General features: G+C 52.9%; 1 protein-coding gene across 2 annotated transcripts in view; it reads right to left on the reverse strand.

The window, feature by feature from the left end:
- Positions 1–2065: 2065 nt before the first annotated feature.
- Positions 2066–13052, reverse strand: part of Prkcz (protein kinase C zeta) — a 107076-nt gene continuing 96089 nt past the window's right edge. For both annotated transcript variants that reach the window (XM_005368659.3, XM_026790019.1), the window contains 7 exons: positions 11988–12123; positions 11748–11835; positions 10105–10224; positions 9586–9665; positions 8817–8906; positions 2655–2770; positions 2066–2524 (listed from right to left, as the gene is read on the reverse strand). In XM_005368659.3, the coding sequence (XP_005368716.1) occupies positions 2437–2524; positions 2655–2770; positions 8817–8906; positions 9586–9665; positions 10105–10224; positions 11748–11835; positions 11988–12123 (718 nt within the window). In that variant the 3' untranslated portion in view covers positions 2066–2436. The remainder of the gene's footprint in view (positions 2525–2654; positions 2771–8816; positions 8907–9585; positions 9666–10104; positions 10225–11747; positions 11836–11987; positions 12124–13052) is intronic.

The following is a 13052-nucleotide window of genomic DNA, read 5'->3' on the forward strand; positions in this document are numbered from 1 at the left end:
TGGTGACAGTGGCACTGAGTATCGGGGACACTTACTTGTTCTTCTGTTTTGTGTTGTGAGCCTAAATTTCTTCTAGGAAGGGACTTCTAGGGAACAGAGTAAAACCCTTCACTCTCCCCAGACGCCTACGTCGAACACAATAACAGTAAGGGCGTTTTCATCAAAGTTTTTAATAGATGTGCAAGAATACGAACGACCTTGGCCATGGAGGGCGAGAACAGCATCCACAGAAGGAACGCCGGCCGGCGATGGGCTCCACCGATCAATTGTACAAAACCACATGGTCATGGTTACTGCTTTACAATCGTGAGAGTCACCAGTGTTCGCGAACCATTGTTAAAAGACACGCTCTCTCTTGCCCGGAGCCGTTTGCAAACGTTAGGGTATTTCCCATCCCACCCCCCAGTCACATTTCAATACATCCTTCACTTTCTTTAGTTTATAAAACAAATTACTATATATAAAAATCTCCCCTTCTGGTGGGCACAATGTTATTCACACATTTGTACATGAGCAGCCGAACCAGTAACCAGTAAGTCATTTGGCAATAGGGCAGTATCCAAGTATACACCCCCATTTCTAACAAACCAAGGGCCCCTGTGCTGTTTGGGCAAAGGAGTTGTTGCTGTCCCTAGGCAGCACACTGGGAGGAAAGGAGCTAGCAGGAGCCGGTTTGCTCTTGGACCACTTGTGGGCTCTTCATCATAGCAGTGTGGCTCATAGGCAGGTGTGACCGCACAGCCCTCGGATTGGGGCTCCAGCCACTTGGACATCCCCAGGCTGGGCTGGGCACCACTGGGAGGACAAACATTGGCTCTTAGGCTGTGTTTGCTTTTTTTTTTTTTTCTGACCGGTTGCTGGGAGTTAGTCTTACTCACGGGACACTAGGAGTGCTGGTTGAAATGTGTCCACGTTCAATGGGTGTTACAGAGCCACCCAGAAGCCTGGGCCGTCTGCTCTGTCCCAGCACCTTGGTGTGGCTCTGATGTGTTCAGCGCCAGACATGGCGATGGCCTGAGAAACCTGAGTGCATTGGGGCGAGGGCTGCGGGCGGCCACGGGGCAGCATGGCAGACAGCGCCTCTGAGTTTTCATTTCCTCTGACTTCGATTTTCAACAGGGCCGCCAGCCCCCGAGGCCTGCATGAAGCAGCCATGACTGGACTCCACCCTGCCTCACGTGGAGATGCCAGGTCTCGCTCTGGCAGGGTTGGGGGTGTGTAGCCTGTTTGCTACCTGGGTCAGCCTGGCTCAGGGAGACCTGGGGTGCTCCGTCACTGTAGTGCGGCGTCTCTGTCTCCGGCCCACTACCAAGGTGCTTAAATGATGGCTCCTGACACACCTGACCTGAGGACTTAGCTAACCTCTTTCCAGAAAGCCTTGGGCTAGCCTCCTGACTGCCTCTAATCTGAGGAGGAGGATGGCCGAGCACAACAGTTATGGAAGCGGACACGCTTCCTCAGTAAGAGTACAGGATTATGGGTATTCTGTCACGTTAAGGCTAGGGTCCGTCACACATGTCTTTAAATTTTTCTAATCTGGAGTATTAGTGATAAAAATATTTTCCAAAAAATCTAATGTATAACACAAGACATCTTGGAGGCACTGGCTAGTGTTTTCAGAAATATATTTTTTTTTTTTTTTTGCGGATTTAGTTTTCAATTATTCTTTCCCTTTTTATTTATTTACCTATTTATTTGGTTTTACTGGTGCTTTGGTAAGCAATGTTTTAGAATCGCTATAATCCAGTTTCCCCTATCAGAGTCCACGGGGCTGGTGGGAACAGCATCACCAACCTGGCCAGGATGTCACTGCAGCCTTGGACTACCATGGCTAGCTGCGCTGGGTATGAAAATACATGTTAAATATTAACAACAAAACTTACCGGGATTTAGAAAAAAGTTCCGAATCTGTAACAATTCTCGTTGCAGTGCATTCCTGCAGGCACTTGGGTGCCCGTCCCCTGCCTACGTTCTGCCTGCTCGGAACACGCAGCTCCTCCTCACGTGGGGGCTGCGCTGGGGACGTCAGGCGGGTGCCACTCAGAAAAAAGGCAGCAGAGGAAGCTTCGACATCATCGGTACATTTTATTCCTCAGGGCATTTACACGCTAACTTTCCTGGAGCGGGTCAGTGCATCGAGTTCTGTTTCTGTGGAAAATGTGCACCTTCGAAATGGCGTGACTGTCTTGCCCTCTGGTAGGGCTGCCACGGGCACAGGAAGCTATTCCTCCAGCACAAAGCCAGCCTCTGGGGCCTGGACACAAGAGACTGCTCTGTCCAGAAGTGCCTGCTGGGTGTCCCTCTGCGGTCTCGGTGGCCAGCATCCCTCCTTGGCTGCTCGGAGCCTCGTGCCCAGCCTGGCATGCATATGCTGTGGTTAAGGGTAAAGTGACAGGGTCATTCACAGGCGTGTCCACAAGGGAGACGCTCATGGCCTCACACGGACTCCTCAGCAGACAGCAGAAGCGGGTTGATGTACTCAAAGCCTTCAAACTCAGACTGGTCAATCCTCTTTATGACGTCCCTAGGAGCACAGGGAGGAGGTGAAAAGTGGCACCCGTGTCCCTCCCTCAGGCACCATCCTTCCCACCAGCCCACGCAGCAGAAACAGGAACCCAGGTCTGGAGACTTGCAGGGTCGTGCCCGGGACTTACTCGTCATCTGGAGTCAGCTGCACGGGCTCGCTGGTGAACTGCGTATCAAAGTTGTCCAGGCCATAGTCATCTGTGATCTGGGGCTGGAAGGGAGGCAGGGCCTGCTTCTTTTCCAGCTGAGAATATCGACAAGGGCGTGTCAGACAGTGCGATGGTCAGATGGGTGTCAGCACCCTCTGCCCCCTTCTCGTCTTTGTATGCACATAAATCACGGAATAAAACGGGAAGCTCAGCTTTTCAACACGCCTGGCATTTCAATGCCAGTCCCGCCCCCGTCAAAGTATAGAATCTAGGAGAAAATATCCAATGCCAGGAAAAGGTCTACTTCAGTTAAAAAGTGATGGATGTACAGGCTCTGGAGACACGTGCCAGGGAACAATGTTACTGCCAGTGGCTGGAAGCTTGCTCGCTCTCCCTCCCTCCCTCTCCTTATTCTTTTCTTTCTTTCTTTCTTTCTTTTTCTTTTTTTGGTTTTTTTGAGACAGGGTTTCTCTGTGTAACTTTGGTGCCTGTCCTGGATCTAGCTCTTGTAGATCAGGCTGGCCTCGAACTCACAGAGATCCGCCTGCCTCTGCCTCCAGAGCGCACCACCGCCCGGCAGGATTGGTTATTTATAATACAGCTGTTCAGCCAGGTGGTGGCGCACACCTTTAATCTCAGCACTCGGGAGGCAGAGGCAGGCGGATCTCTGTGAGTTCGAGGCCAGCCTGGTCTACAGAGTGAGTTCCAGGTCAGCCAGGGCTACATAGAGAAACCTGATCTTGAAAAACAAAAACCAACCAACTAAAATATATAGCTGTTCTTCTTTATCAAGCCGGGTCCTTGGGCCACACAAGGGCAACACAGGTAGGGTGTTTCTGAGCATTCGGTGCCCAGTGCGAGAGCTTTCTTTCCAGCATTCATTCGGCTCTTCCAGGGGAAGGTGGGTGACAGCTGGTCCCAGAACAATGTATGTATCTGTCCTATGAGCCCCACTGCCCTGCCTGAGCCAGGGCTGCAGGCCTTGAAGAGACGGCATGCATCTGCACTTGACCTCACATGTGGCTGGCATGGGAGCTGATGTCTAACACTCCTCTAGTCTATTTGATGCTGGCTCTGGGGTGGGACCAGTGTCTTGGTTATAGCTGCATCTCTGTATTCTTAGAAACAACAAACCTCACCCAACAATGGCACACAGCATGCATGGGTGGGTGAGTCAGAGAGTAAGCGAGAAAAATGGATGGAGGTGTGGAGAGCGGCTGGATTCATGGCTGAATAAGAGACTAAGAGCAAGCGAGGGCCCCAGCCTGCTAGGACAAGAGAAGACCCGGGACTGTGTAGCCTGTGAGGTTTGTCCTTGTGTTCGGAGGGCGACTCTTTACCTCTAGTGAGGCACAACGGGAGTCAGTTCCCAGCACTGCTGTGGGCAGGAGATTAGCACAGAGTACATGGACGGCACAGGCCATGCTGACTTTTAGTGTCCAAGCAAAGAAATGCCCCAAAGGCTAGGACAGCGTTGCCACCATTGCCTTCTGAAGGCTGGGCAGTGAGGGGAGCTGGTCCTATTCAGTCTTAAGGGCAGGGAGGCCCACAGCAGCTGTGACCCCATTTCCGATGCCCCCACCTGGCCGTGGTTCCCACAACTGCCTGTTTGTCCCTGGAGCCCCGTGCCTGGGCCTTCAATGGGTGGCCCTTTACCCTATCCCCCTAGATCTTCCTTTCTTTTCTCTCCTGGCCACAGGCACACTCCACGACCAAGGACTCGGTCCTTTCCTTTTTCTTTGGCAGGTTGCCTGGGAAACCAGAGGGTTTTGTGACAGTCTGTCCTCCTACTTGCTTCCCTCTCTGGAGTCTTTCTCCTAGAAGCCGTGGACCTATTATTTAAACTTTAAAATATTACATTTATTTAACTGTGTGTGAGTGAGTGGGCACACACGAGCCAGAGGACGACTTTCAGGAGACAGCGCTCCCACTTCATCCTGGAAGTCTAACCCAGGCTGTCAGCTTGGTGGGAAGTACCTTTACCCGAGGACTGTCCGGGCCCATTTAATTTGCCCAACAGGGGGCAGGAGTGGAGGCCATCAACTTCCTGTCAGGTCTCACTGATCAGGTCTCGCTGATGTCAAGAAAGCTTGTTTTAGCCACACTCTGACTCACTCCTCAGGGTGGACTTGCCATGGCACCTGCCAGTAACCCTGAACACAGTAGGTTTGATGGCAGGGGGTAGCAATGCCCAGATGGCTGCTTCAACTCTGTCCGGTTCATGGTGGGTCAGGGATTTGCAGCCATTGGAAAGATCCGACATGCTGTCAAACCATGTCTGACGGAGCACCAGACACGGAGGGTCTGTGGACAGACCCTTGTGGTAAGTAGCCTAGCCAAGTTTCCAAAGGGAGTCAAGACTTTGCTGTATAGACTCATTTCTCTCAGAACCAATCTACTGACCAGTCACAACCCTGTCTGGGACTGTGTCCAACAACTTTCCCACGGTCTTCACGCTACCATCTAAACCTTCTGGTGGAGACTTGGCAGCGGAGGGTGTGCCGGATGGCCCGTGATGGACTCTGTGTGCTCAGTGGAGCATAGGCTCCTATCCTCACATCCCAGAGCGGGGCAGGAGGACTGGCCCCACAGGCCATCCCTGTACCCCTAGAGATAGATGGCTGGCAGGTGACTCCCTTCTGACTGTCTCTCTCTCCAGAGCAGTGGAGGGGGATGGGAGACGAGCCCACGGCTAAGGTCCAGGGAGGACCCTGAACACCAAACTCTAGGGTGGGTGGCCGCTGCTGTGAGGGTTAAAGGCTCTGGTAGCGCAAGGTCACTATCAGGGATGGCTTGCCATGCAGACAGTAGTTCTCAGATCAGCCAGCCACTGGAGTAGGCAGATGTATCTCTGTCCCCAGAAGAGGGTCTCTGTCTCTGTCTCTGTCTCTCTCTCTCTGAGACAGGGTTTTTCTGTGTAACAGCCCTAGCCGTCCTGGAACTAGCTTTTATAGACCCGGCTGGCCTCGAACTCACAGAGATCCACCTGCCTTTGCCTCCCAAGTGCTGGGATTAAAGGCGTGCGCAACCACTGTCCAGCTGAGGGTCTCATTTGTATCTTTACCCACTTACATTCATCAAGACCACCCCCCTGGACTTGTCTGAAGCAGAAACCTTGCATTCAGGTGGAACCTTCCCTCCCCCAGTCTGTGAGGACAGCCAGTGTTATGACAATTTGAGCCTGCCATGATGCCCTCTGCCCCATGGCACTCAGGATGGAGGATGGTCCTGGGGGACCTTAGAACAGGCTGTGCCATAGGAACAGTGTTAGTTCAGGGAGGAGGCAGGTGTAGTGGGCTGGCTCCTGCCAGTCTACCAGGCTACTCACAGGGACCTTACCCCATAAATAAGCCATTCCAGAGCCTGGATCTCCTCAGCTCTGGCATTCCAGAGTCTCAAGTTACAGGAGTTTGGGTGTCGTTCCTGTCTCTCAAAACCCAAGTCCACAAGGGTCAAAAAAAAAGGGTGGGGGAGGACACCAGGGACAAGCCTGGCTTCCCTCTGGCCACATAGCCTTTAATCCCTGAAGGAGACCCATGCCAGCTGGCTTTGTGCAAATCTTAAGAGAATGGCAGAGGTGGCCTCAGGTCCAGGAATGTGTACGCAGCAGTTACCACCATGGCCACCCTGATGGCGATGGGTCAGCTAGGGGAGGGCTGGGTCGGTGAGGGGAGGAGGGCTGGGATTAGGAGCCTCTCCAGTGCTGTCACGGGGGGCTCACGGCAGGGCCCAGTTCCGATTCTCCTTGCTGTTCACATCTGTCTCCTCCTTCACAGCACCAGACCTGCACCAGGGACCAGCATCCTGAGTTCCATGGTGACATCTCTAGACCTGAGCTCCCACCTCAGATGAACAGTCCTGACACTGTAATCCCTGGAGCTGTTGCTGGGCTGTGCAGTCCTCAGGTCCTAAGAAGTCGTGGGGTACAGCCCCTCAGGAGGCGGGATACCCAGTGACCGCCTGGACAGTGGCTCATCTGGAGGAAGATCCCCCAGAAAACTAGACAAGAGCCCCAACAGACAGGCTACGTAGGCCGCTCAACAATCTAAGAACCAGAAGTGGACCCTGCCCACGTGACCACCAGTGGGCGAGTGGACAAACACGTGGTCCATCTGCGCAATGCAACACCAGATAACTGTGAAGGCATGTAACATGTTTATCACCACGACAAAGATGATCCTGGAAGATGCTTCACCGAGCGGAGTGTGCCATAATGCAAGGTCACCTCCTGGATGGACCTCCTTTCAAGGCAGAGTTGTGAACCAAATCGCAAGACAGAGCACAGTTGGCTATGGCCAGGGAAGGGGATGGAAGGATAGACGTGATGACCCATGGCACAAGTCTGCTGGGCTGGGGTGGAGAGGCTCTGTGACAGGACTCCAGGCCCACAAGATGTACTAAGAACCACTGAGCCATGGGAATGATGCCGAGGAAGACCTCCTCCATCTTCCCCTCTTGCTGCTCAGAACCACTTGGCTGGCCAGCCTAGAGGCAGCTGGGCTGAAATAAGACACTATTTATACCATATCCACTCTCTTATGGTGAGGCAAGGGTGGGCGGCTACTGATGCCATGTGGGAGGCCAGGGCCAGGGCCAGGGCCAGGGCCAGGGCCAGAGGAAGAACTCAGATTCTACAGGCTCAGAAGGGGCGGACCACGGCGAGGCAGGCTCAGAGGAGGAACAAGGATGCAGGATTCTCCCTGTACCCCACTTTTAGATCTGACTCCGTGTCAGAGTGGGGGTGACAGGTTTCAAAGACTGGGGAGGCAGTGAGCCTGTTGGTAACATTTGCCACTACTGGGCCTGGGCCAAGACTGAGTTAGAAAGAAACCCACGGCTTCCCTCTGATGCTACCAGAGCTAGAAAGTGAAATTAAAAGCTGACAGAATTGGTTCTTAAGTATCAAGGCGAGTGAGATGGTTCAGCAGATAATGGTGCTTGGCGCCAAAACTGACGGCCTGAGTTTGTCCCTAGACCTATATCGTGGGAGGGGAGAAGCGACTCTCAAAAGCTGTCCTCTGACCTCCATATGACACACCCACACACCACCCACACAGACACACCCCCAGACAGACAGACAGACAGACACAGACACACACACACACAGACACCCCCAGATACACACACACACAGACACCCCCCCAGACAGACAGACATACACACACAGACAAAGACACACACACACCCACACACCACCCACACAGACACCCTCCAGATACACACACACACACCCAGACACCCCCCCAGACAGACAGACAGACACACACACACACAGACAAAGACACACACACACCCCAAGTTAAAAAACATCAATGCACCGAATAGACATTTACACCCAAACAAGGGAGTGAACGAGAGGTTCTGGTTTTGCGGCTCTAGAAGGGCCATGGGTTGTGGGCATCGCCTGTCCTGACCACCTGCTGCCCATGCAGCCTGGTCCCTCCCCATTCCGCACAGTACGCTAGACACAAACAGTCCTCTAAACAGAGTGACTGGTTGTACCGGGTAGTGGTGGCCTACACCCTTTGATTCCAGAAGCAGGCAAAGCTATGAATTCGAGGCCAGCCTGGTCAACACAGAGAGAGAAAGAGCTACAGGACAGCCAGGGGTACACAGCGAAACCCTGTTTTGAAAAACAAAAACAACAACAAACACATGGCTGGTTAAATGGTAAGATCCTTCCCCGGGGATTAGACGTTAGTGCTGGCGGGGGCCGTCTGAAAAGGTCAAGATGGGTTTGGGGAGGAGGGTGTCCAGTGTGCCACAGCCGGGCAAGTTCCAGATTTACTCAATGGGTTAGCTTTTATATTTTCCCTCAAAAGGGTGTATTATTTCGACACAGGGTTTCTCTGGGTAAGAACCCTGACTGTCCTAGAACTCTCTCTGTAGACCAGGCTGGCCTCAAACTCACAAGAGATCCGCCTGCCTAATATCAGGAATGGACGCAACTCAGAAGCTCAAAGTCTGTCCCTGCTACCCTGCCAGTAACTAGTGATACAGATGGGGTTTGGGCAGCTTTGGGTAACTAACCACACCAAAGAAAGTGCCCTTGGGGCCCAGACACCATTACCAGGCACCCAAGTGCACACGGGGCCACTCTGACTACGGGCACAACCCATCTCACAGACCCCTGAGGCTTACCAGGTCCCAGTCTATGCTGCGGAAGAAGGCATGGGACTTGATGTCAGAAAATCCAGTCTGCGGCCGGCAGCCAAGCCTCTCTTTGGGATCCTGGGGGGGTCAGAGTGCAAATAACGGTGAGTCTGGACTCCCAAGAAAAAGAAAACCCCTGATTCAGCCCCTACCCAACGGGATGACCCAGCTTCCCCCACGGGAGCTCACTGTCTCCGGCTGCCCTCCTGTCCTGCGGGGTGTGACCGTCCCTCTGTTGGGATCCCTTCCCCAAAGGGCTACTTTCTCACTGTTTGTTATGCTAAGTATCAATAAAAATAAAACTCACTGGGCGGTGGTGGCACATACTGTTAATCCCAGCATTCAGGAGGCAGAGGCAGGAGGATCTCTGTGAGTTCAAGGCCAGCTTGGTGTACAAAGAGAAACCCTGTCTTGAAGGAAAAAAAAAAGAAACAAACTTTGGGCTCTCATTCTTTGGGGGTTAGAGATGTGGCTCAGTGGTTAAGAGCACTGACTGCTCTTCCAGAGGACCAGGGTTCAATTCCCAGCACCCACATGGCAGCTCACAACTGTCTGTAACGCCAGTTCCAGGGGACCAGACACATCCATGGTACAACATCAATGCACATGAAACAATAAATAAATAACTAATAAAGTCTCTGAGTGCAGAGAGCCCCAGTGCCAACGCCTATGACCAAACACAGAGAACAGCTTCAGTAGGGGGACTCTGCCCACCCGCTCCCTCCCAGAGTATTCTGTCACCACGGCCAGAGCATACCTTATTTAAAAACCCTTTCAGGACGTGTGAGGCCTTGACGGACAGGAAGCGGGGGATCCGGATTGGCTTTTCCAGGATCACTGTGTGGATAGAACCCAAGTGAGATGACCCTTGGCAGTATTCACTCTTCCCGGAAGCCTACAGGACTCCTGAACTCTGTCTTTTGGTCCCAGACACGTGGAGGCCTCTGCACCGGTCACCAGAGGGCGCTGAGGGACAGCCCTGAGGGGCATACTAAAGGCCATTAACTCTGGGCAGGAGTAAGGTGTGTGTGTGTGGGTGTGTGTGTGTGTGGGATGGCTACCAGGGGCCACAGGGAATGAACCTGGCTGGGCAGAGGGGGGCTCTGGCTACATCAGAGCATTCTCCCTCTAGGTGACTGACGGTGAACTATGGTCACCTCACCACATTCTCTGCCGGAGGAACGGCTCTGTGCAGGCTTCACCAGGCTGGGCACCGCCTCCCATCCTCACCTTTGAGAAGGAAAGAAAGGGGGTGGACACGCTGCAGGCCACCAACCTTGGAAAAGGTAATCTTCAGTGTTCATGTCCGGGTTGTCCGTGATGATATCAAAGGGGGAGCGTCCAGCCATCATCTCAAACATGAGGACGCCCAGCGCCCACCAGTCCACGCTGAACCCTGGGGAAAAGCGGGCAGTCACTAGGCAGGAGGTGGCTGGGAAGCTGACACACTCAGCCCGTGACTGTGATTGTGCCAAAGGATGTGGCATCCATCTCTGCGGGTGGCTGGACCGCCGGGCATCTTTTTCCTTAGAAGCTGCGGAGCTGGCGCGTGCTGTGACTCCTCCAGCTCACTGTGGGTTACCCTGGCTGTTACCCGGCCCACCAGCTCTGCTGGGATTGCTGCACAAACATGCAGAATGGGTCCAAGAACGAACCCTGCTTTGCTCCGGTCATTACTGTTATTTTATTATTATTATTATTATTACTATTATTATGAGGATCTTGCTGGCCTTCAAACTGTGACTGCTGCCCCAGGCTCTGGAGTACATGCCACCATAACCGGCTTTCTTCTTGTTTTCATTTAAGGTTACAAAGTCCCCTTCTCACTGAGGAGCGCAGCTCAGCGGGAGAGAACTCTAGCTTCAATCCCCAGTGCTGCCCAAACAGAACCGGCCGGAACTCACTTCTCTGAGGTAGGAATCAGTTTGCTATAGTCCCTTCTGCCTTCACTACTTTTTCTTTCTTGGCTTTTTTTTCAGCTCTGTCCTAGACAGCCTGGCCATCCCTGTGGTCTCTGAACATCTGCTCCACCACATATAGAATCAGGTTGGAACCATGGCTGGTTCTAGACTGGTTTCTGGCTCCAACCTGCCATCTTTCCTTCTCTGGTTCCTGAGCAGCTGCAACTGAAGCAGCTTCTAGGAGCCCAATCATTATCTCGGGTCAGTGATCTGCACATGCTGCCGGCACACTCATTTATGGGAAGGTGCATTTATGACTGCTTTCACCAACGCCACCAACATGAGTCAGGGATAGAGAGCACATGTCTGTAATCCCACCTGCGTGGCAGAAAACTCTAGGATGCAAAGGTGTGTGGGTGCACAAGCACACACATACCATGCATATGTTCATACGTAATGCACACGCACACACCCACTGCATGCTATATACTCTCCCCTACCACGTGGATGTGTATGTACCTGTATATGTATGCCACCCCATCTCCACACATGGCTATGTACGATGGCTTCCACTCAGAGAAAGAGGAGGAGCAGACGTATACCGTTGTGTCTGCAGGGTTTCCCAGATCGGTCGCCCTCTGCTTTGGATCCTGACTGGGTCACTCCTACCATTCCCAAGGATACTTTGATTCTTCTACACACGCATGGCCAGTGGCCGTCAACCTGGGGGCCTGTCTTGTCTTTGTTTCAGGCTCCTTTCCATCCTTCCCACCCTGGCTCGCCAGGGAGAGGACATCGTTCAGGGTCACCTGGTGGGCTTGAGAAGGTATGAAGGGGGTAACAGGCATCCGGGAGACACCAAGGGGTGCGGTGTGTTGTCTCTGGGTGTCACATGGCCACGGCGCTCCCCCTGCCTATTGTTGACAGGGCGGGTTCCTGCTCCGGGTGGACATCGCCAGGTGGCAGCGACTTCTGTAGCGTGTCTGCCTACGTTTACCTCCTATGGGCCTGTACTCACCGTATTCTTCTCCTCGCAGGATTTCAGGAGCGATATAGTTCGGGGTTCCACAGAAAGTGCTTGTCGTGTCACCGGGGCCTAGGCCTTCCTGTGGGGACACAGTTATCAGGAGGGTGACCCTCGCGTGCAGTGGCTCCCCTTAGGAGTGAGCGGTTACGGGCAGGGGTGCCTTGGCTGAGCTGTGCCCAGTCGGGATGACAAGGGCAGACAGGCAAGGCGGGGGACGGGCAGGGCAGGCACCTTGCACATGCCGTAGTCCGTCAGCTTAATGTGTCCGTCAGCATCAAGGAGGACGTTGTCCAGTTTCAGGTCCCGGTAGATGATCCCTCTCTCATGTAGGAAGTTGAGAGCAATACAAATCTCAGCAGCATAGAACCTGAGGTGGGGGCATTCTGCAGTGAACAGAGGGACTGTGGCAGCCAGCCAGCCAGCCAGCCAGGGAGCTGCCACACACAGAGCCCCACAATGCATCCTGGTCACCAGGGAAATGCAAATTTAAATTATAGTGGGAGTCTACCTCCTAGCCACCAGAATGTCTATTTAACACAACCAGAGTAAGTGGTGAGGACGTAGGAAGCTGGAGCCCTGTGTACCACTGTATGGAATTCAATGAATGAAAAATGTGACCCTCAGAACATGAAAACTGGGGCTGAGTGCAACTCGATGGGAAAGCTCCTGCCTAGCTCCATCAGTATGGTCTCCAGCACCAGAACAAACAATCATGAAAAAGAGAAAGAAGATGTGCTAAACACCTCTACTAATGCACATGTGTCCAGGGCTGGAGACTGCAAAGGACCAATAAGAACAATGTATATGTGAAAAATGCCATTATGAAGTCCATTACTTTGTATGCTAATTTAAAACACTGAAAGTAAAAAAAAAAAAGAATCGTAAGCAGGGCCTTAAACACGTATGTTTAATACCTATGTCCACAGCGACCCTATTCATAAAGAATAAAATGCGGGAGTAAGCACTGACGGGGGAGTGGATAGAGGATGCGTGGGTGGGGAAGGACGGCTCATGGCTGCAAGTCTGAGGCCCGTCTAGGTAACAGGAGAAAGAGATGGCTACACAGTGAATCACGGAGACATTGTATCCAGTCATATAGAAAGACAGGTAGCCTGAGATTCCGCTCAGGGAGGACTCTGGAATCAGACAGAGGGAGGGAGGTGCCAGGGCTGGGGATCAGGAGCCTGGGAAGTCACAGGGTACAGGTTCCGTTGTGGGAGATAAAGAGGGGCTCTGTGCATGGCGGCTGTGTGGCAGTGTGGTCAGCTTTATGGCTCTGAACTACCCATATACTTA

Source organism: Microtus ochrogaster, unplaced genomic scaffold, assembly GCF_000317375.1.
Source record: "Microtus ochrogaster isolate Prairie Vole_2 unplaced genomic scaffold, MicOch1.0 UNK38, whole genome shotgun sequence".
NCBI classification, from domain to species: domain Eukaryota; kingdom Metazoa; phylum Chordata; class Mammalia; order Rodentia; family Cricetidae; genus Microtus; species Microtus ochrogaster.